This window comes from Betta splendens, chromosome 17 (genome assembly GCF_900634795.4).
Source record: "Betta splendens chromosome 17, fBetSpl5.4, whole genome shotgun sequence".
Taxonomy (NCBI): Eukaryota; Metazoa; Chordata; class Actinopteri; order Anabantiformes; family Osphronemidae; genus Betta; species Betta splendens.
In genome coordinates this window covers 11810795-11830514 of record NC_040897.2, presented here as the reverse complement: position 1 = coordinate 11830514, position 19720 = coordinate 11810795, and the positions used below count along the sequence as shown (strand labels likewise).

General features: G+C 51.6%; 1 protein-coding gene across 2 annotated transcripts in view; it reads left to right on the top strand.

Moving 5' to 3' along the window:
• The window catches only part of cadm3 (cell adhesion molecule 3), a 66309-nt gene that overhangs the window by 45896 nt on the left and 693 nt on the right, over positions 1-19720 (top strand). For both annotated transcript variants that reach the window (XM_029131989.3, XM_055503563.1), the window contains exons 5-10: positions 120-257; positions 7265-7435; positions 7856-7946; positions 12562-12734; positions 15497-15622; positions 16533-19720. The exon at positions 16533-19720 is cut by the window's right edge and continues 693 nt beyond it. In XM_029131989.3, coding sequence (XP_028987822.1) covers positions 120-257; positions 7265-7435; positions 7856-7946; positions 12562-12734; positions 15497-15622; positions 16533-16651 — 818 coding nt within the window. In that variant the 3' untranslated portion in view covers positions 16652-19720. The remainder of the gene's footprint in view (positions 1-119; positions 258-7264; positions 7436-7855; positions 7947-12561; positions 12735-15496; positions 15623-16532) is intronic.

Sequence of the window (19720 nt, the reverse complement as noted above, 5' to 3'; positions counted from 1 at the left end):
GTAGTACTGATATTCGGTGCAGCGCAGCTTTGCAGGACAACAAAGTGAGGCCTGCAGCATAAAGTTTGCTCCCTCGCAGTAACTGTACATGTCCGTGTATCCCCCCTCTCTCTCTCCAGGTGTGCCCGGCAAACCTCAGATCTCGGGCTTTGACAATGCAGTGCAGGAAGGGGGCAAAGTCACCTTGACCTGTACCAGTACTGGCAGCAAACCTCCCGCCAAGCTGCGTTGGTACAGCGGGGACAAGGAGCTGGAAGGTGAGACAAACAGCGAGCATATGGACGTTGTCTTTATGTGACTGTGAGTGTGGGTATTGTGAGGTCAGACGATGTGTTGTGGACGTGTCTGTTTTCCTTTCGCCGCTGTGTGTGTGTGTGTGTGTGTGTGTGTGTGTGTGTGTGTATGTGCATGTGTGTGTGCGGGCGGTGTGGGGGCGTGCACGGGTGCGGCTGTGGGTGCGCGTGCGACGGCCGGTGTGAGATCTCCTGCAGGAATGCAAGTCTGTGGTCTTCGCTCGGGGATGTGTGTTTGTCTCCGAGTTTAAGTGTTTGTGATCCTGCAGCGTTCGGCGTCTGGGGAATCGCGAGCGCGTCCTGCATGTTTGCACACACGCACAGGTTTGTGCGCATATGCCTTACACATGAGCTTTTGTGTTATTGTACTGTGTGAGTGTGTGTTACATCACGCTGGGTGTGTATTGTGTCCTTGCCATGTCGCCTGCTGTCTCCCTGTGTGCCCTAAACCTGTGTCTGCATGTGTGTGTGTGTGTGTGTGTGTGTGTGTGTGTGTGTGTGGGAGCATGCTGTCGGTGTGTGTGAATGCCGAAACACGCTGTGAGTTTATTTGTGTCATTCCTTCATGTCCTAATCCTGTAAATGTGCCCATGCATGTATCCAGGAACAGTGCAAAGGTCTGAGTTTATTCCATCTTGTGTGTGCGTGTTTGTGCAGATCCCAGAGTTTATCCCCACAAACGCGCGCACGTGTCACACGATGAGCCGCAACACATCTGCAACTTCGAGTGACACAACAGAGAGCGGGAGATAGCGTGGGTCGGATGTGGCCGGGGATAACGCCAGAATCCGGCAATAAAGGGCAGGGCGGAGGAGAGGATGAAGGGATGAGGCCAAACAGAGAGTCGGAGATAGAGGGAGCTTTGCATGAGGTCACACACACCGGCCCTTTGTTACTGATAAACAGGAAAATGAAGAGGGCAGGGAGAGCTACCACGCACAGGATGTCATGAGAGGACAAATTAAGTGGCTTGTTTTATTACAGATGAACTGGAGAATCAAGGAGCTGATTGGCAGCCTCTGACTCACAGCAGCGATGCTGGCAGTGGGAGCGTTTCCCCAAATTACAGCCATGTTTCCTGTAAACCACCCTGCTTCTTGTTGCCTCATCAGTCAGAGGTTTTCTGTTTTGCTTTACCGAGCAGAACAAACATGTTGGAAGTGTTGTTTCTGTCGCCCTTTCACTCCTTCCACCATCTGCCATCACCAGAAATGCTATAAGCTTAAAGCTATATTTGTACTGACGGAACAGCGCCCTCTGTCTGTTGGTAGAGCTACAGTAAATCCCCCTGTGTAAACGGCAGCGTTTAGGCTTGTAGATCTTCTTTACACAGCTCTTTCTACAGTAATTATGCCAATATAATCTGATTATATAATATGATAATGATTTATCGATGATAAAATGCGACACTCGGGCTTTGTGATGCAAAAATGCCCGTCTTGTATCCTGATGCCTTGGCTGTGTTGGCGTTTGCTATAATTATGGACTGAAATGAATCGAAAGAATGGACTAAATCTACAAAGAGAGGGAGAAATGGGAGAGCTGCCCGCCTGAGGACAGATTATCTGCTCTTTTTGTTAGAGGAGAGTGTGGAGAGTGTGTGTTGCTTCTGCGAGAGATTGGATTTCTGTTTAAATGGCCATTTCACCCAAAAACACAAAAATATGTATTTCGTCTTTGTGCTCATAACGGTGTCCAGTCATGCAGACCACGCTGGTATTATTCTGTCCAGGTAGTGAGATATCTGTCTCTTGACGACTGGCAACGCTACAAGACGGTGGAGGTTGATGCGATTTTCGTTTGTGGCGCTCATACAGTAGCATTCAGATGTTTCATTAAAACAACTGAACAGCACCGTGTCTCTCCAGAAGCAATCATTTTCTTTCTCTGGAGGAGATTTCATATTTTGCTAACTGTGCTGCAGAAACAGACCTGTCCCCAGGTGTCGTATTTATGGAGCACATACTGTACTGTATTCACAGCTCCAGATTCATACCCAGTGCAAATGCCTGTATTGTAGAAAGTTGGAAGGCAAAGGGTTGGAGCTGTGGGAGCTGGGTGGATGCATACTGGATGTGAAAGGCCACAGATTTCTGTACCTGAACTTGGGGGTCCCCAGTCTTGGTCCTTGCGGGCCACCATCTTTCCCACTCTATTATTACCTGGATCAGGTGTGTTCAAAGAGTCAGAAGCTGGAAGTGCAGGAACTGAGCATGACTGGACACCTCTGCAACCATATCTGACAGAATTGCATGTTTATTAAAATAATTTAACTGAAGTAAATCAGGTTTTCACTTATTCATAGTGTTACTGTATCCAAAGTGACCATAGTCTTGTTTTTTGGAGGTGAAGTGACCCTTTAAAGTAAAAAGCCAAGGGAAAAAGATAGACAGACAGAGAGCGATTTGAAGGCGATCAACTCTGCGTGAATGATGGTGTGTTTGAGGCTTCACCCAGCTGTCCTGACGCCGCACAGCACCAATCAGTCATGGCTGAAACGGCACACACACATCCCCTCGGTTTCACACGCACACACTGGTAATGGCCAAATGATAACCACGAGCTCGCAGACTGTCACACAGTGCTCATCGCGGACCAGCTAGTCAGAGAGCAGCGCGGGTCAGCGTGCTATTAATACAGCATCTCATTCACGCCGCTGCAGCCCGAGCATGCACGTCTCAGCGCGCGCCATAGCTCGGCTGACGGCGAAATGAAAGGAGGAGAAGCGATATAGAGAGTAAAGGGGAACGAGGCCAGCGCAGATGTGGAGAGGGAACGTCTGCGCGCGTGTGCGGGAGAGAACGAGAGCGGCGCCTTGTTTTGAGAAAGTGACAGCGAGGGGCTGCAGAGGGAACGGAGCGGCGAGGGAGCGAGCGAATGAGCGGGCGTGAGCCTGTGTGCGTGCATAAAAATAGACGGAGCGACGGCGAGGATACGGAGAGACGGACGGAAGCAGTGAAGAGCAGGCAGAGGAGAGGATGAAGGGGAGAGGGAGCAGAAGGGGAATTAAGTAAAAAAGAAAGGAGCAGGGCAGCTTTGCAGGGGGTGGGGGGGGGGTGAAAGCGGGCGCAACAGGAGAGAGGGGAGACATAGGAGGGAAAGGCTGACGAAATGGGGAGAGAAACCCAGAAAGAGGATTCAGATAGAGAGAGCAAAGTGTACAGGAAGGGCAGCGGTAATTGAGAAGAATGAAAGGCTAAGAGCTTTGAAGACTGTATTAGTTGTACTGTTTGAAAGGGCTATGGATCATTTAGTGACATCGATGTATTGGATTGGGGATAATGGGGATTTATAGTGGCACTTAAGGCCGCCCCGGCTGAATACCAGCCCAAATTGTCATAATGCAGGCCGTGGGGCGGACGGCGGAGGGTACATGGGCGTGTGTCCGTAATGTAAGAAAGGAGGACGGAGACGCTGGCAGAAACCGGAGCAGCAACACACTGTCAGAAGTCACAGACTAACTTTAGGAGTGAGACTTTTTTCAGAACAATAACACTCACAAGACTTTGGGAAATGGAAAAAAAACTAGAGCTGCAGGCAAGAAAGCCAACAGTATACAAATATATCTCTGTCCATCACTATACATATTTGGTTTCTTAATAATGATTCCAGGTACAGTCGTAAATTTCACACCATCATTGGCGCACAAAAAAACAGCGAGTCAAGTATTAGTACTACAACTACCTCAAAGATACTGTGGAGCTTTAATCCGCTCTCGCCGCTGGGAATAGATACAGGAGAGGCAGAGTAGACTTAGTCGTTTATAACTGGACTAATCAACTCTTTCCAAATGAGATGACCTCACGTGAACCCTCAGATCAGACTCCAGCGCTTTCGCTGGCCGTAATCCGATTTGGGCTTAAAAGTGATGACTGTTTTGATTATTTTAAAACCTTTTACTTTATCCGGGGAAGGGCTTTTGCTGAGCACGCACCACTGTATTAAGCCACGCTTTACTCTCTATTCACAGTTCCACGTTTTACAGTACAACCACAGTCTTCTACTTTTGGCGACTAAGCAGCTCCACTGGAGTATGTAGCTGGAGGATAAGCATCTTGTTCACTTGGCAAAGTTCTTGAATATTAAGGAGAAGTCTTACATCCAAATCTACGTCCTGTGTGTGGCCCAACTGTGTTAAATCTCAGAATTTAAACCTGCACCTGGGTATTATTTTATTTAGTAGCTCAAGGCTAAGTGAGGCCCGAAAGTACTGAGCAAAAACATGGCAAGGGACAGTTTTGCTGAAGAGCAGAGTTAAAACTAAAAAAAAGAAGAAGTTAATCAGGTTATCTCTCTATATTTTAATAAATGCCTTTACTTAAGTTATCATTAACACATTTCCATCAGGTCACACACACTTGGTCCCTAAAGGCCCAAACATGCCGGGCGCAGTAATTGCTGCATCCAGTTGTTTGAATCTCCTAATGTGGTTGTTTAACAGTGAACTGGGCGCTCGAGGGTTGAAGCATCAGCATCTCCAGCTCCTCATCTGCATCGCATAACCACCTTGGGGGAAGTTAGACTCGAGGAAGCGCCTGATGATTGCCCACCTTTTTATTTGAGTAGTCCGAGTTTTATAGAAAAGTGCATCCCATTAAATTTTAAGCTGGCGTCGAGGTATAGTCCATCTTAAATATTAAACACCACAAATATTAAAATTCAGTATAATGGAATATTCATGTTTGATTGAATGATTTATCAGTTATTAAAATATATTTTTGATGATAGCTAATTGGTATTTTGGTGAACTGCTGTAAACGCGGGCTGCTGATAATAGACGTCCATAAATGTTGGGCTCCATGAACTTGTTGCTGCTTCTCAGCCGGATTTGCTTATTTCTCCGCTCACAGCCGCTGACAACATGCAAATCTAGGCTGATTATCTAATAATGAACTGAGGTAATGTGAAGTATGTGTAAACGTGTCTCACCGCTGTCTTGGGAAAAACTACTTAAACCGAGTGCATCGTATTTTTCCCCTTAATGAATGTGCCGAGCCACTTCCGTGACCCCTTGGGCTCGGAAAAACTTATTACAACTCAATTGTGTGATTTCAGAAATATTGTACACAAGAGTCGGCGAGTAAACAAACAGAATTTCTCCATTCCCAGGACTGATTTTGGAGATCGGTGGTCTTTAATAAAGGCTGTGTGCCGTGTGTGTTTGTGTGCGCAGAATGAGAGCGAGGGCAGCAGGGGAGGCAGACAGTGACGAAGAGACTCCTCTGAGTGGCGTAGGATTATTGAAATGCACCTGGAAAGTAAACTAATTTTCTCTACGGGTCAGAGGACTGGTTATGGTAATAAAAAGAGAGATGTCATTAGATTCAGTGGTATTTGAAGAGTTCTCCGCAGAGGAGGGGGAGGCGACCACTATAATGTGTGTGAGTGTGCGACAGAGAGAGGGGATGATTGAGACAGAGAGAAAATGTGTGCTTTCCAATCAGCTTCCCTGCACATATCTCTGTCTTGTCTGCGTATATGTTATTCATAAGCTCGACCTGCACCTTGCTTGCGTGTGTGTGCGTGTGTGTGAAAGTTTGAAGGTTCGCGTTCGCTTTCCTGGATTCGGCGAGCACTTTCACGCTCTGACCACCCAGTCTGATATATGTATTTTTTTTTAGATCACCCAGCGATAGTCTTCATTTATGCTTTCATACCGTGTCTAAGTGAAGCGCAGCTGATGGGGCAAATTTACATCTGCCCGCTTCTCCCCTTTTATTCCACACCAGCTGCCGGAACTACTGGCAGAAATGTAAAATTAGGCAAAGAAAGGGGAAACGACGGCAAACAGAAAAGTGTCTATATGAAAACGGGTGCGTGCTCTTACTTAAAACTGACTCCAGTATGTAAATCAACACTATAAAGCTGATCTGCTTTATCATGCTGTAAACGCGCCCACAAAGTATAACTGCAACAGATTGCACTTAAAATGCTGCGCATTCCTTTATCCGCCAGAATAAAATGTTCTCCTTTATAATTTGATGGGAAATGCGAGCTGTCTCCTAAGCAACAGCGCAGGCTTGTCCAAAGAAGACTGGCCTTAAAAGCATTCGATCTTTAGCCCCCTTAGCATTCAGCATGAAGCATCGCATACTGTACTGCTCAGTAAACACGAGCAGGCTCTGTGCGCTTCACTGTTTACTACATATTACACGTTATCAGTTAACCCTCGCCGCCGACCATGACCTCCGCTCACTCGCTGGTCGCACGAAGAAGCTCAGGTTTTAACATTCTTCCTCGTGACCAAGGATGCAGCAGGATTTCCAACTGAAAGTAATGAATAGATGTTACAAAAATGCACTTTTTGCACATCAAGAGTTGTTTATTGTGTCAAAGCAGACACACTTATCACAGCTGAAAGGTTTGATTTATTCTATCAAACTTCCAGACGAAGTCCAGACACAAATGCACGTTCAATTTCTCTGGACCCCAAAGATATTAATCCCCCAATGATATAAATCTCACTTTTGAGAAGCTGGAAGCACTTTAATTTGATTAAAGCCGTAAACATGAATCATTGTTGACGTAAAAATATCAGTTTTCTGTTGACTGACTAATGGACAAATCATTTAAAAAATTTCAAACAAATATTTTGCAGAGCAAGAGAATAAAAAAACACATGGATTTGTGTGGTTTTATACATCACCGAATGAGTCAGCAGATAAAAAAAAAAAGTTCTTTTATGGAGAGAAACGGCACCCTGCTATAAAAATGTGTGGCAGTGCATTGTTGCATTATTACAGTGGATGTGGCATATCATGATAGATAGCAAACAGAAACATCCCAGAGGCACGAGGAAACTGCACGGAAAACACATTTTTCATTCCAAGAGAAAAAAATGCGGGTCATTACTGTTGTACGACACGAAACCACCAAATCCTAATTACAGTCTGGAGTATTTATCTGTGTCGTTGTGTGTCGCCTGCGCGTCCTTCCTCCTGACCCCCCCCCCCTGTCCCCGTCTCACCCAGGGCGTCCCGACGTGGTGGAGTCCGTTCCCGACGAGCCCACGTACAACGTGAGCAGCGAGCTCAGCTTCACGGTGGGTCGCCACGACGACAACAGCGTCATCACCTGCGCCGTGGACCACCCGTCGCTCGGCACCGGGGACAAGAGGAGCGAGCATCCTCTGCGAGTGCTGTGTGAGTCGCCTGGGAAAAGGGGGGGGGGGTGTACAGGGTAGAGGACAATTATATGTGAGAGAGAAAGTTCTCCGGTCTCGGCCCACTTTCGCTCCTCGCAGCTCGGCCTCGGCGTGATGCGTGTCCCCGCCTCCTCCCCGTATTAACGACCAGTCGCCTCGCGGAGGACATTAAACCGTCCCCCAGCGGAGCGGAGCGGCGCCGGACGCCGGGTCGGTGCTGCCACCCGTAGGCGAGCCGGCGCCACTGCCGCGCGGCCCAGACGGCGCCGCATGTTGCGTAAGAGGTTATGTCACAGCGGGAGGCGGCGAGAGGGCGACGCCCGCAGGACGCTGAGGGGAGCGGACGGAGACGGGGACGAATGAGGCGCCGCCGCCGCTCTGTTACGTGACCACGCGCTGTCTGTGCCTCTGCTTCCAGTCTCGCCGGAGGTGGAGATCCAGCCCGAGAGCGACCTGCCGCGAGAGGGGGAGAAGTTCCACCTCCACTGTGTGGGCAACGGGAACCCAGAGTAAGACACACAACGCGGCACGAGTCACTGGACGGTTGAAAACACGCAGCGTTCATGCTGTTTACTGAGACATAACAGGTGATCCAGACCTGACGGACCGTGGATGGATCGACACAAGCGTTGGGGCCGATGGGGCCCGGTTCTACTGGGTCTCTCACATTAACCAGCGTTTCTCTAGTGAGGTGGACAGTTAATTCTAGGCCACATGTGCCGTTCATTTCGATCAGGTGCGAGTGGAGTTCGACCGGCGAACGGCGCTCGCACACGCGCCTCCTCTGGCGCCGCGTGTAAACAACGCCTCCGAACGCACAAGCTGCAGCCGCTCCTTGAATCCTGCCCGCACACATGCACCCGTTCCTCTGGCCTTTCTGCATTATAGATGAACCTCCAGCCAAGCAGCCCCATCGATCCTCTCTCCCCCCCTGCCTCCCCCCATCGCCTCCCTGCCTCCCCCCATCCCCTCCATCATCGGGTATCTCTGCGTTGCCGTGTCACTCAGGACCCGCCGGCGCCCCTCCGTCTTGTCACAGCTCCCCCCACCCCCCCTCCCCCCTTTCCTCTCCCTGTCCTTTCCTATAACTCTCCTCTATCTCCCCTCACACCTTCTCCCTTCAAACTCCCCCTCCTCCCGCTCCCTCCCCCCTGTCAGCTAACCAAAGGAGTAGCTACGTGGGAATACGGCCAACGCTTACATCGACTGGCACATCGGATCGGAAGGAGGCGGGGGGGGGGGGTTACTGTCATCGCATGTACCTGCTTAAACGCAGTAAAGAGGAGCGGATACGTTTCAGGAGGAGTGCGAGGTGTGAACAGCGCAGCGTGGTTGTGGGTTCAGTTCCCACAGGGAACTCCGATGCCTGGAAATATTTATTTGGGCTATAATTAGACAGTGTGCATGAAAGCATTGATTAAATGATGCTCTCTGTATGAGGCAGCCTTGTTCTATGGTCATAAATAGTTCCCTGCAGTCTGAAAAGACCCGAAGTCTGCAAGAGGTCAGGGTTGAGCTCCCACCGGGACCACACGTTCTAAAAATGTACTTAACTCGTACAAGGCGCAGAGACTATAGATAAAACGTCCCCGTGAGTGGCAGCGGCTGTATGTGTAAAGCGAGGCTATAGAAGAAGAGAAGAGAACCCATGAGACCGGAGCGAAAAATGACAAGAGGAGGAGGGGGAGAGGGACCGAAAAACAAACTGACAGGAGAGCGAGCGGTGGGAAGAGGGGAGCGGAGGGAAGCGTGGGCAGAGCAGAAAGATGGTGACAAGCAGCGAGCGACCGAGACAGAAGGAGAGAGAGAGAGAGAGAGAGAGAGAGAGAGAGAGAGCGAGCGAGCGAGCAGCGCGGCGCCCGATCCTGCATGAGCCGCTGTCCAATCACATCGCTCGCAGGCTGCTTCCCCCGCTGTCAATCAAACACCAGTCGGCTTCTCCTCCGACACGCCCAGCCGGCGCTGCCTCACCCCGGGGCCGCCTCACCCCGGGCCGCCTCACCCCGGGCCCCCTCACCCTACGGCCGCCTCACCCCGGGGCCACCTCACCTGAGCCGCCTCACCCTGGGCCCCCTCACCTGAGCAGCCTCACCCCGGGCCACCTCACCCTGAGCCGCCTCACCCCGGGCCCCCTCACCTGAGCTGCCTCACCCTGAGCCGCCTCACCCTGGGCCCCCTCACCCTGCGGCCGCCTCACCCTGGGGCCACCTCACCTGAGCTGCCTCACCCTGAGCCGCCTCACCCCGGGCCCCCTCACCTGAGCTGCCTCACCCCGGGCCCCCTCACCTGAGCTGCCTCACCCTGAGCCACCTCACCCCGGGCCACCTCACCCTGAGCCGCCTCACCCTGGGCCCCCTCACCTGAGCTGCCTCACCCTGAGCCGCCTCACCCTGGGCCCACTCACCCTGCGGCCGCCTCACCCTGGGGCCACCTCACCTGAGCTGCCTCACCCCGGGCCACCTCACCCTGAGCCGCCTCACCCTGGGCCCCCTCACCCTGGGGCGGCCTCACCCCGGGGCCGCCTCACCCTAAGCCCCCTCACCCCGGGCCGCCTCACCCTGGGCCCCCTCACCCCGGGCCCCCTCACCTGAGCCGCCTCACCCTGGGCCCCCTCACCCTGGGGCCGCCTCACCGGGTGAGAGGTGGCCCCCTCACCCCGAGGCCACCTCACCTGAGCTGCCTCACCCCCGGGGCTGCCTCACCCTGAGGTTGCCTTACCCACGGCTTGCCTCACCCTGGGCCCTTCCCGGTCCACGAGCGTCGCACTCTCACTCCGTAATGCACGCGTTCCCCCCGCGCGGTCGCGTCCTGTCAGGTTCAGAAGAATTCAGAATAAGTTTGCGTGTCAAATTCTGCAGTGTGTTTCCTCAACGCCTGGCGGCAACGGCTTTCTAATGGGGGAGAGAGGAGCTGCGCTCCACATTATGTTACCTCTTCCATCTATTGGATCAGCGCGGCTGGGGAGCGCTCACAATAGCATCACATTTCTGCTCCTGAAGTCATTCAACCAAGTTTAACTCCCCGAGACTGCTCACTTAACACATTTACGCCTAAGTAGCCGGGCTTAGCTTCAGCTTATGTGTGTGTGTGTGTGTGTGTGTGTGTGTGTGTGTGTGTGTGTGTGTGTGTGTGTGTGTGTGTGTGTGTGTGTGTGTGTGTGTGTGTGCGCGTGTGCCAGAACCAAGCCACAGCTGCAAAACAGCGGGTGACGTGTAACATGATTCAACAATCTCTTAAGAGTAACTCACAGTAAACTTGATTCTCAGCCAACAAACCAGAACACGAGTCCGACGTGATCGGCCGTGGAGTCAGAGTGCAGTGAGTGGCCTAAACGCACCCGCTCTCAGAGCATCATGCTGCTGCAAATGCTCCCTGACCCCGTTTTAACACAGCTCCAAACAGTCGCGGGCATATTCACATCACATCTCTATCGCCTGCTGGAGTCGAGTCATTCGATCCAGCTGTTTTAATTGCAGCAACTCCACGAGCCCTTTTCTCACAGCTCCCGGTCCGCTCGAATTGTCCCGCACGAGTCCAAAGTTCAATTTTAGGTTCCAGGTTAAAATGTCTGACTGTTTCTCTCGTGATATTTGTGTCTGGCGAGAGCTGACTATATCAACAGAGCTGAGAATGAGCTGAGAAAACATCTGGATGAAGAGGTGCGACATCAGGGGATGCGTCATGTGATCCACTGTTAGTGACTTGGGGCTGTAATACATTGTTGGTCATCTCAGGAACTGGAACAATATAAAAGCATGTCTGAATTATCTTATAAATAGCAAATAATACCCAGATGACAGATAGTTTGGGTGGAATGCTCAGATTTCAGCCATTTGCATATCTCCACACATTTTATATTCATAATTTATCAAAAAACACCCCAAAGCTCGTTTTTTTAATGCGCTAATAATCACAGCTGTAGAAGGAGGACCGTGCAGCAGCACCGGGCCCATAACGGCCATGAAGAACGTCTCGAAGCCTATCGCGACTCCAGCGCAGCGTTTGCTAACGCGCGCCCGCTAATTGAAACGTCTCAGAGTGAGTCGGCGAGCGATCGACCTCCGACCTCGACGCTCCGCGGAAATCGCCTCCCGCCGACGCCGCCGACGCCGCCGACGCCGCCGACGCCCCGACACCGCGGCGCGAGTCCCCGCCTGCAAACGCGGAGTTAATTGCTCAGTTAATTGCGTATTATCCCGCGCTCGGAGGCGGCGTAGTACAACAGCTGATTGCGTTTTACGGCCGAGAAGCGCGTGGTGGAGGCCACTGGCTGGAAACCGTTGTTTCAGACATTTGGTGGTTACTTTTGAAGCTTTTCTTTGCTGCGGCACCGTTGACGGCTCTGATGGTGTTCGTGGAGCGACCCACATACAAAGTCGGGGCTTCCTCGACCGTTGTGCCCGGGGGCCAGAGCAGACCGGTTGCCGGTTTGGTCTCACAGTGACCCAAGTGTTTGCCGTGAACCCAGACTGCACCTTTAGGCGTCGCCGAGGCTTTTCTCCTTATTAATCAGTCCGGCACATTCAGGTCTGCCCCTGATTCACACCCGCCATCATTGTAATTACTGTACAGCGCTTAAGGACTCGCACATTTACATAATTGATTCTTTTATCGAGGCTCGTCTCGCTATCTCTCTCACACACATCTGTTATGCAGAATAGATTTTTTTTTTTTACGCAGCCTGATTTGAAATGCTGATCCTCTTCTGTTGTCTTCCTCTCCTACATCTCCCTTCATCTCTTTTAATCTGTCCTCTTCATCAGCTGCAGCACTGCTCCCGCTTTTCATCACTGCCTGTTTTCGCTCCGACTGCTGCAGCTCCTCTCAGCCTCTCCCCGTCTGACGCTCCTTCTCGGCCCCGGTCTCTTATTTCTCTTCTTTCTCCCATTTCAGCCTATTGAACTTATCTCCTCCTTCTCTTATCTCTTCTTCTGCCATCGTTCCATTCTTTTTTTCCCTTCTCTCTTGATCATGTCACATTCTCCTGCTTTCTTCTCTCATCACTTCAACCTTCTTTAGACTTTTTTTAACTTACTCTACGTCTTTTTCTTTTATGAAATGAGCACAGTTCAGCTCAGCGCTCTCTCTCTCTCTCTCTGTCTGTTTCCCTCTGCTCCTCCTCAGGCCCAGCGCCTACATATGGGAGAAGAAGGATGGAGAGCTCCCCCCTCTGTCCAAAGTGGACGGTGCGTATCTGCGCTTCGAGATGCTCAACAAATCAGATAATGGCGTCTACATCTGCCACGCAGACAACGGCATCGGGAACGGCCAGGGGGAGTACACGCTGCAGGTGCAAGGTGAGGGGGGGGGGGGGGGGGGGGGGGTATGGGTGTAGAGGGGAGGGGGGTCGTCTTCTTTTGCTTCCGTCATCAGTTTCTTTTTCTTGTGGCTCTGCTTGTACGTCCATCTTTTATCTCTTCTGATTTTCTTTTGTTTCTTTGCTTCTTTTCTCATCCACCCACGCCACCGCATCCGCCCCACCGCATCCGCCCCACCGCTCGCTCGCTCGCTCGCTCGCTCTCTCTCTCTCGCGTGCCTCGCTCTGACGCTGTGTGTGTGTCCCGTTTGTCGTGTTTGCGTTTCACGTGCCCGCTGCAGGTCTCACAACCCCGGACTTACCTGACGCCGCCTCCCCCTCGGCTCAGCCTCCAACCCAGTTCACTTCCCTCCCCCCTTCCAGCCTTCCCCCGACCACCTTTGCTCCCGAGGTCTCTTCCTCACCCACTTCCTCCCCCGACTCCTCCCCTTTTCCCAGCCGCTCCCCGGCTGATGTTTCATCCTCCGCCTCCACCACCGCCCTCTCCAACGCCCTCTTCCCCCACCTGACGTTCTCCTCCCTCCCGAGTCTCCCCCCTCCCTCGCCTGCCAGCATCGCTCCATCCCCCGCCAACGCCACCTACTCCTTCCCCGCCTCCCCCCTCACTCCCTCAGTTTCTGACCAGCTGAATGGAGTTTACACTGTCACAGGTAAAAACCCCTGAGTTACACACTTGCACACTCACACGAGAGGAAGCAGACGCCTGTCCATTTTTCCATCAACACACAGTCTGTGTTTGCATTGTGGGGCAGAAGCACAGGGTGTAACATACACACATGCAAACATAGTGACACGTGGAAGAAGTGTGGACAAGCAATGAGGGAAAGATGGCGTTTGTGGCCTTTCACAGCTGTTTGATGCTTTTTTTCTTCTTTCCCTTTCTTCTCCTGTTAATAACTCCTGAATCCTAAACCTCAAACTCTTCCAACACACACTGCTCCACTCATCCATCCATCCATCCATCCATCTAAACATCCATCTATCCATCTACTCATCCACTTGAGAAGATGCTGCAGGCAACATCGCAGGTATAACTTTTACGCCAGTCATCTGTTGTTCTGACTTCCTGTCGTTCTTACCCTGCGTCCACCTGCGTGTGTGTGTGTGTAGTTGACGTGTGTGTCGTGTGTGTCACATTTTGGCCTGTCAGTCTGGATAATACCTGGCGTGGTGACACTTTGAACTTCAGCGCATAGTGATGAATATTTCATATCCGTGTGTTGTTGCTCACGCACGCGCCACAACGTACATTCACACCACGGCCTCTGTCTGACACACTAGCGTGACCCCATTAAGTGCTACAAGTCATTTACACAGTGTTTCACATCCTCTGTATTTTTATCTGTGTGTGTGTGTGTGTGTGTGTGTGTACGTGTGTGCGGGGGAGGGGGTGGCTGAAGCTTTGAGGTGTTCTTGGTTCCTGTCTGCTTTCCTTTGATGCTGACAGCAGGATTTATGGGCTCATTCTCACTCTCGCCTCGTCAGCATGCCCCTCTCACCTCCACGCTGGCCTGTGTGTGTGTGTGTGTGTGTGTGTGTGTGTGTGTGTGTGTGTGTGTGTGTGTGTGTGTGTGTGTGTGTGTGTCTCAGCCCCCCCCCCCCTGTCTGCGTCTGGCCTTCGGCTGGCTGTTGTCATGCCCCTTCACTTCTCTAACTGGCTGAAATGTGACTCTTTCCTCCAAAATTGGCCGTTCACCACATCATTTGGTGTCCCAGCTGGTTATAATGTGTTCCCTCTTCAGCTCGTGTCTGCTTGTCAGAGGCTGCTTCTGCTCCTCTGTTTCTCATTCCAGTCTTTCAGTGCAGCGTTGTCTTTGTCTGCCTGGTTGAGTCCTTGCCTTTTTTATTGGTTTGACCCCTTAAACATTCTTACAGTGCAAACCTCTCTCTCTCTCTCTCTCTCTCTCTCTCTCTCTCTCTCTCTCTCTGTCTCCCTCTCTCTCTCTCCATCTGTGTCTGTTTTATTTTTCCATTATCTACAAGTCTCTTTTGTGCGTTTCAGTATGGGCAATGTTGTTTTTCAGCCTGTCTGACATCTGACTGACCTTCAAATTCCCACTCAGTGCTTGATCCTGTCTGAAAACTGAGGCGAAATAAATGATGTTTCGGATTATTTCTGCGCTCATTGCTTTCTTCTCTGAGGGACAAGTACATGAAGCCGAAGTGGCTGAATTACGGCAAACATATTGAATTCCTGTTGTTGGGCGAAGAAACTGAATAACCCGAAAAATAGATACTTTTCTCGGTGAATTATCTGAATTATCAAGCGTTCCAACAAATGTAAAACGTGTTTGAACACAAAGAAATGTCCAGGTTTCTAGAGGTAAGTGTGGTATGTTACCGTTTAATTAGGGTCAATACGTGTTTATTAACATATTCACGTTCTGGCGTTTTAAAAAATGACCGTATCCTCATCTTTGTCTTGTGAATGTTTGTGGCTGGGTTTTTATATCAACAAGTCTCCTCTGCTCCCGTTCTTCTCGTTCTTCCTGCTCTCCCTCTGTCACTCTGCCCATTATTCTCTCTCTCTCTCGCTCTCTTTGTCTATTTCTGCTGCCTTTCATCATCCATCCCCTGCTTGCACTAATATTCACCCCCCACTCGCTCTCAATCCCCGTCTCTGCTTCCTTCTCTCCCCTCGTTTCTCACGATCTCTCCCTCCCTGTTTCTCGCCCGCTCTCTCCCTCCCCGCCTGTCGCCGTGACGTCCTCTCCTCACCTCCCTCCTCTCTCTCCCCTCCAGACCCCACGGCCATGTCGCCGTCCTCCGGCGTGGACCACGCGGTGATCGGAGGCGTGGTGGCTGTCATCGTCTTCATCCTGCTCTGCCTCCTCATCGTCCTCGGCAGATACCTCATCAGACACAAAGGTCGCCGCTCGCGTCCGAACGCAGACACGCGGCCGCGCATGAGGCCGAAATTCACACTTATAAACGCAGGGAATAAAAATGCCTAAATATAAATTCTAAGCATAGATTTCGCTATTGAAACTCTCAAAGCAGAATAAGAAAACGAATGAATGCCAATAAGGGAATGTTTATTCATTGCCCGTTAATACATTCTGGATTCAATAACTATATGTGAGATTAGATTTTGTGACATCAGCAGACTTTCAGCAGTCATGTGATGGGGTGATGTGATTGAACTGGGGCAGTAAAGGGGGCGCGTATGTATTTTGGCACCTCACCTCAGCTGGGCGCCTCCAGCTGGTTCAGAATATTGGACCCAATTACCTGGTGCTCGCTGTTCAGCGAGGGACCGCATCTGTGTCACTGCGCTAATGATTCTGTGCTCGGTTTAAGCACCTGCGCAAATGGGCGAGTGGGATCTGAGGAGTGGATAATGTGAACATCCGCACTACAACTGCTGATCTCCCATCACGGTTGTTTTTACAAGGCGGCCGAGGGAATAGAGGCGCGACAAATAACACGCGTGTCGGAAAAAACAATTAGCGCCGTATTTTTAGATTAGGACATTGTTTATTCATTGGCCGCTCGTCGCGTGCGCTTCATCCCGACACGATTCTGAATCACACAAAGAGAAGCGTGTTTGTTTGGCAGATGGACCGATCTCCAGCGTTTGTCTCATAAAACCATCAGCTAATACAGGTACAAGCAGCTGGGGAGTCCTTACATCATAACTTTAAACCTCTGAACGTGACAAATTACCCAATCTGAAGCATCGTATTAATGCATTTTGTCGTTTGAAAGTTCCAGCGTTTGGCCTTTTTCCGTCCCTCCTCTCTCTCTCTTATCGCTCCCTCCTTCCTTCCTTCCACAGGAACGTATCTGACCCACGAGGCCAAGGGCTCGGACGACGCCCCGGACGCAGACACGGCCATCATCAACGCAGAGGGAGGCCACTCCGGGGCAGAGGATAAGAAGGAGTACTTCATCTAGGTGCGGTCGGAGCGTAGGAAGGCAGCGGGAGGAGGAGGAGGAGGAGGAGGAGGAGGAGGAGGAGGAGGAGGAGGAAGAGGAGGACGAGGAAGAGGAGGATTGAAGGAAAAAAACTCCTTTTTTTCATGTTCTTCAGTTCTTCGCTGGTTTGGAGGGATGAAGGGGGGGGGGGGGGGGGGGGGGGGGGGGGGGGGGACTGTGGGCAGGACAAAGCGTTGGGCCGGGCTTCGCACCCTCTGCGTTGATACAGGGAAGTGAGATTTTGCACTGACGCATGGACGGGCTGAAGTCACACACACACACACACACACACACACACACACACACACACACACACACACACACACACACACACACACACACACACACACACACACACGCGCGCGCTCACGCGGGGGCGGGTTTCCAACGCTCGTAGACGCTTAGATTAACACACGCCGGCCTCCTACTAACCCACACCTCCAGGTCACGGCGCCATCCGCAGGCATCAGATCCCGCCCCTCGTCGCCGGCGCCTCAGAAAAGGAAAATTGTAACTCACATTCCGGCACCTGGAGCCGACGCGTCGCTCCTCCTCCACGTCACGACCACGCTCCTCGGGTCCCTCGCGTCGTTGCCCTCGTCCCCTCCATCGGACCCGGCGGCATCCGGCTGTTTAACACCGTAGTGGCAGCAAAGTCCATGCAAAGCGCATCAGCACTGACCGACACACGCTCCCTCTCTGTCACGTTCATGGTTTTAAGCCATTCACACTCTCCCTGCGTCCCCACTCTCAATTTCCCACAATGCAGCACCACGCAACATGCAACTCTCATGCAAAAATAGCATTCCTGCCTTGTGCTACCAAGCCAAGGGGCTCCAGTATACATATTATAAATATATATATATAAATATATATATAATTATATAGCATTCTTTTTACTTGACAGAAAACGTTTGGTGTGCTGTAAATACACTTTCTCTCTCTCTTGCTACTTTCTGTCTCCTCCTCCGTGCTCTCTCTCTCTCTCTCTCTCTCTCTCTCTCTCTCTCTCTCTCTCTCTCCATCTCCTGTATCTCACCCAGTGTTACTGCACCACAGTAACGTATATACTCCAAAAAAAAAAAAAAAAGAAGCCTGCCTGTTTTTACTACATGCGTGGAACTGCAGAGTCAAAAGTATCAATATCTGGGGTAAAACGTGAAAATAACAATGATGATGTTGCGATGAAAACTAACCTTAACTGCAAATATTTGTATGAGGAATGTTTTCCTTCCTTGTTTATCCTTTAGGTTTTTGTTGTCCAGTTTTGAAACTTACGGGAGCTTTTCTCTCATCCGTATCTCAGTGTGTTACTGTCAGTGTTAACGGTTTACAGTGTCTGTCGGTTTGTCCGTCCAGGAGTCCATAAAGTTCTGTGTGATGAGTTTGAGGTTTAGTATTTGGATGCTGTTCATCCCCCCCCCCCCCCCCCCCCCCCCCCCCCCCCACACACACACAACTGTAGCAGCTTCAGAGTGTGTTTCCTGCAGCACTACTGCCTGGTGTTCGTGCTCGCGGGTCCTCTTCCCACTCGACGCCGCTCGTATCTGCCGTCCGTCCTCCCTGCGGCCGACCGCGTGTCCTAAAAACCCGTTCGGCGGCGACGTGCGCTGCTTCGGGGAGGTGAAAACCCTTGCGTGCGTTCCACCGTGGAGCCGAACACGACTGCCTACATGCGTAGTGACAAACGTCCGGGCAAAGAACCCTTTCTGCTACTCTTTCCTTCCTGTGTGTGTGAGCGTGTGTGCGTGCGTGCGCGCGCGCGTGTGTGTGTGCGCGCGTGTGTGTGTGCGTGTGCGCGTGTGCGTGTGTCCGTGTCATTGTGAGTACAGTAGGAATCGTTCACCAACTTAGCTAAAGGTTCCTCTAAATGAGCTGTGTTTTTATTAAGGCTGGGGGTTCGCCTTGGCACCGGCCAGCTCCACTTGGCCCGCTCGTGGAAATTGATTGCAATCTAACTAAGAGGCCCCGGGCTCTGCAGACTGTACACGTGCCAAGGCTGGGCTTCGTGGGCCGCGAGCCCGGCTGAAGCCTGGGCTGCAGAAAGTGGTTCAGGAATTCCAACGCCCTCCGCTCCACTCGTCTGCTTCCCTCCACCCTTTAATCAATCACCCCGTCTGCGTCCTCATCCACCCTCACCCGCGTTCACCTCCCCTCATCGCTCCTTCCCCTCCTCCTCCGCTGATCGATGTCAGACTCTCCGCTGCTGTCGCCAGTCTACCTGTAGACATTCACGTCTGTAGTTTAAGAAAACCTTCTTTGGGAACGTTCAGGGACTGTGTTTTTTGTACCTTTCCCCCACCTGGTCTTTAGCTGCTTTCTAGCCCCGTGTCTATAAGCTAACTACACTACAAAGGTAACCTGAAGCAGGGTCAGCTGATCTGTCTCCTCCCCAGTCGCTTTACTGACCCTGAAGTAAACTCACTGTAATCGGTGCCTGAATTTTGTCTGGACGCGCACCAGAAATCTTCAAACAAACCCAGATCAACGTTGTGCGCTGTTGTGCGCTGTTGTGCGCACGCCGCTATTTATTGCATGTTTGCTCTGAAATAGCCTCTTTCACGTCGTCTGCAGACGAGACACTGGGCCTTGTCTCGGAGAGCTTATTGTCCACTTTGAACGGGAGCCTCGGATTTGTATTGAAGCCCAGTCTGGTTCTGCTCTGTGAATGGATGAAGGGAAACCTGCCTCATACTCAACAAGGTGTAGTGTCTTTAAAAACTAATGGACCTGTATTTTGCCTGTAGTTCATCGTCCGTCTGTCCGTCTTAGTCGATGTGCTAGCATGTAGCTTGCATGAGAAACAGCTGGAACTGTAGATAGCGTTGGAGAGGAGTGCCAACAAGCCGCTCTCCTGAGACAAGAAGCTCCCGCTGCTCTCCGATCTGCAAACGTAGGCCGCGTCCCAGGACTCCGCCTCCGCCGTGATGACGAGCTGTCACCAGATGCCGACAGATGCAGCCTCTCGCGCCCCCCCTCGGTCGCAGTGAGCAGTCCGGCCCCACCGCTCCATCGCCTCCTCAGGCAGTCGCACACTAGCTGCCAATC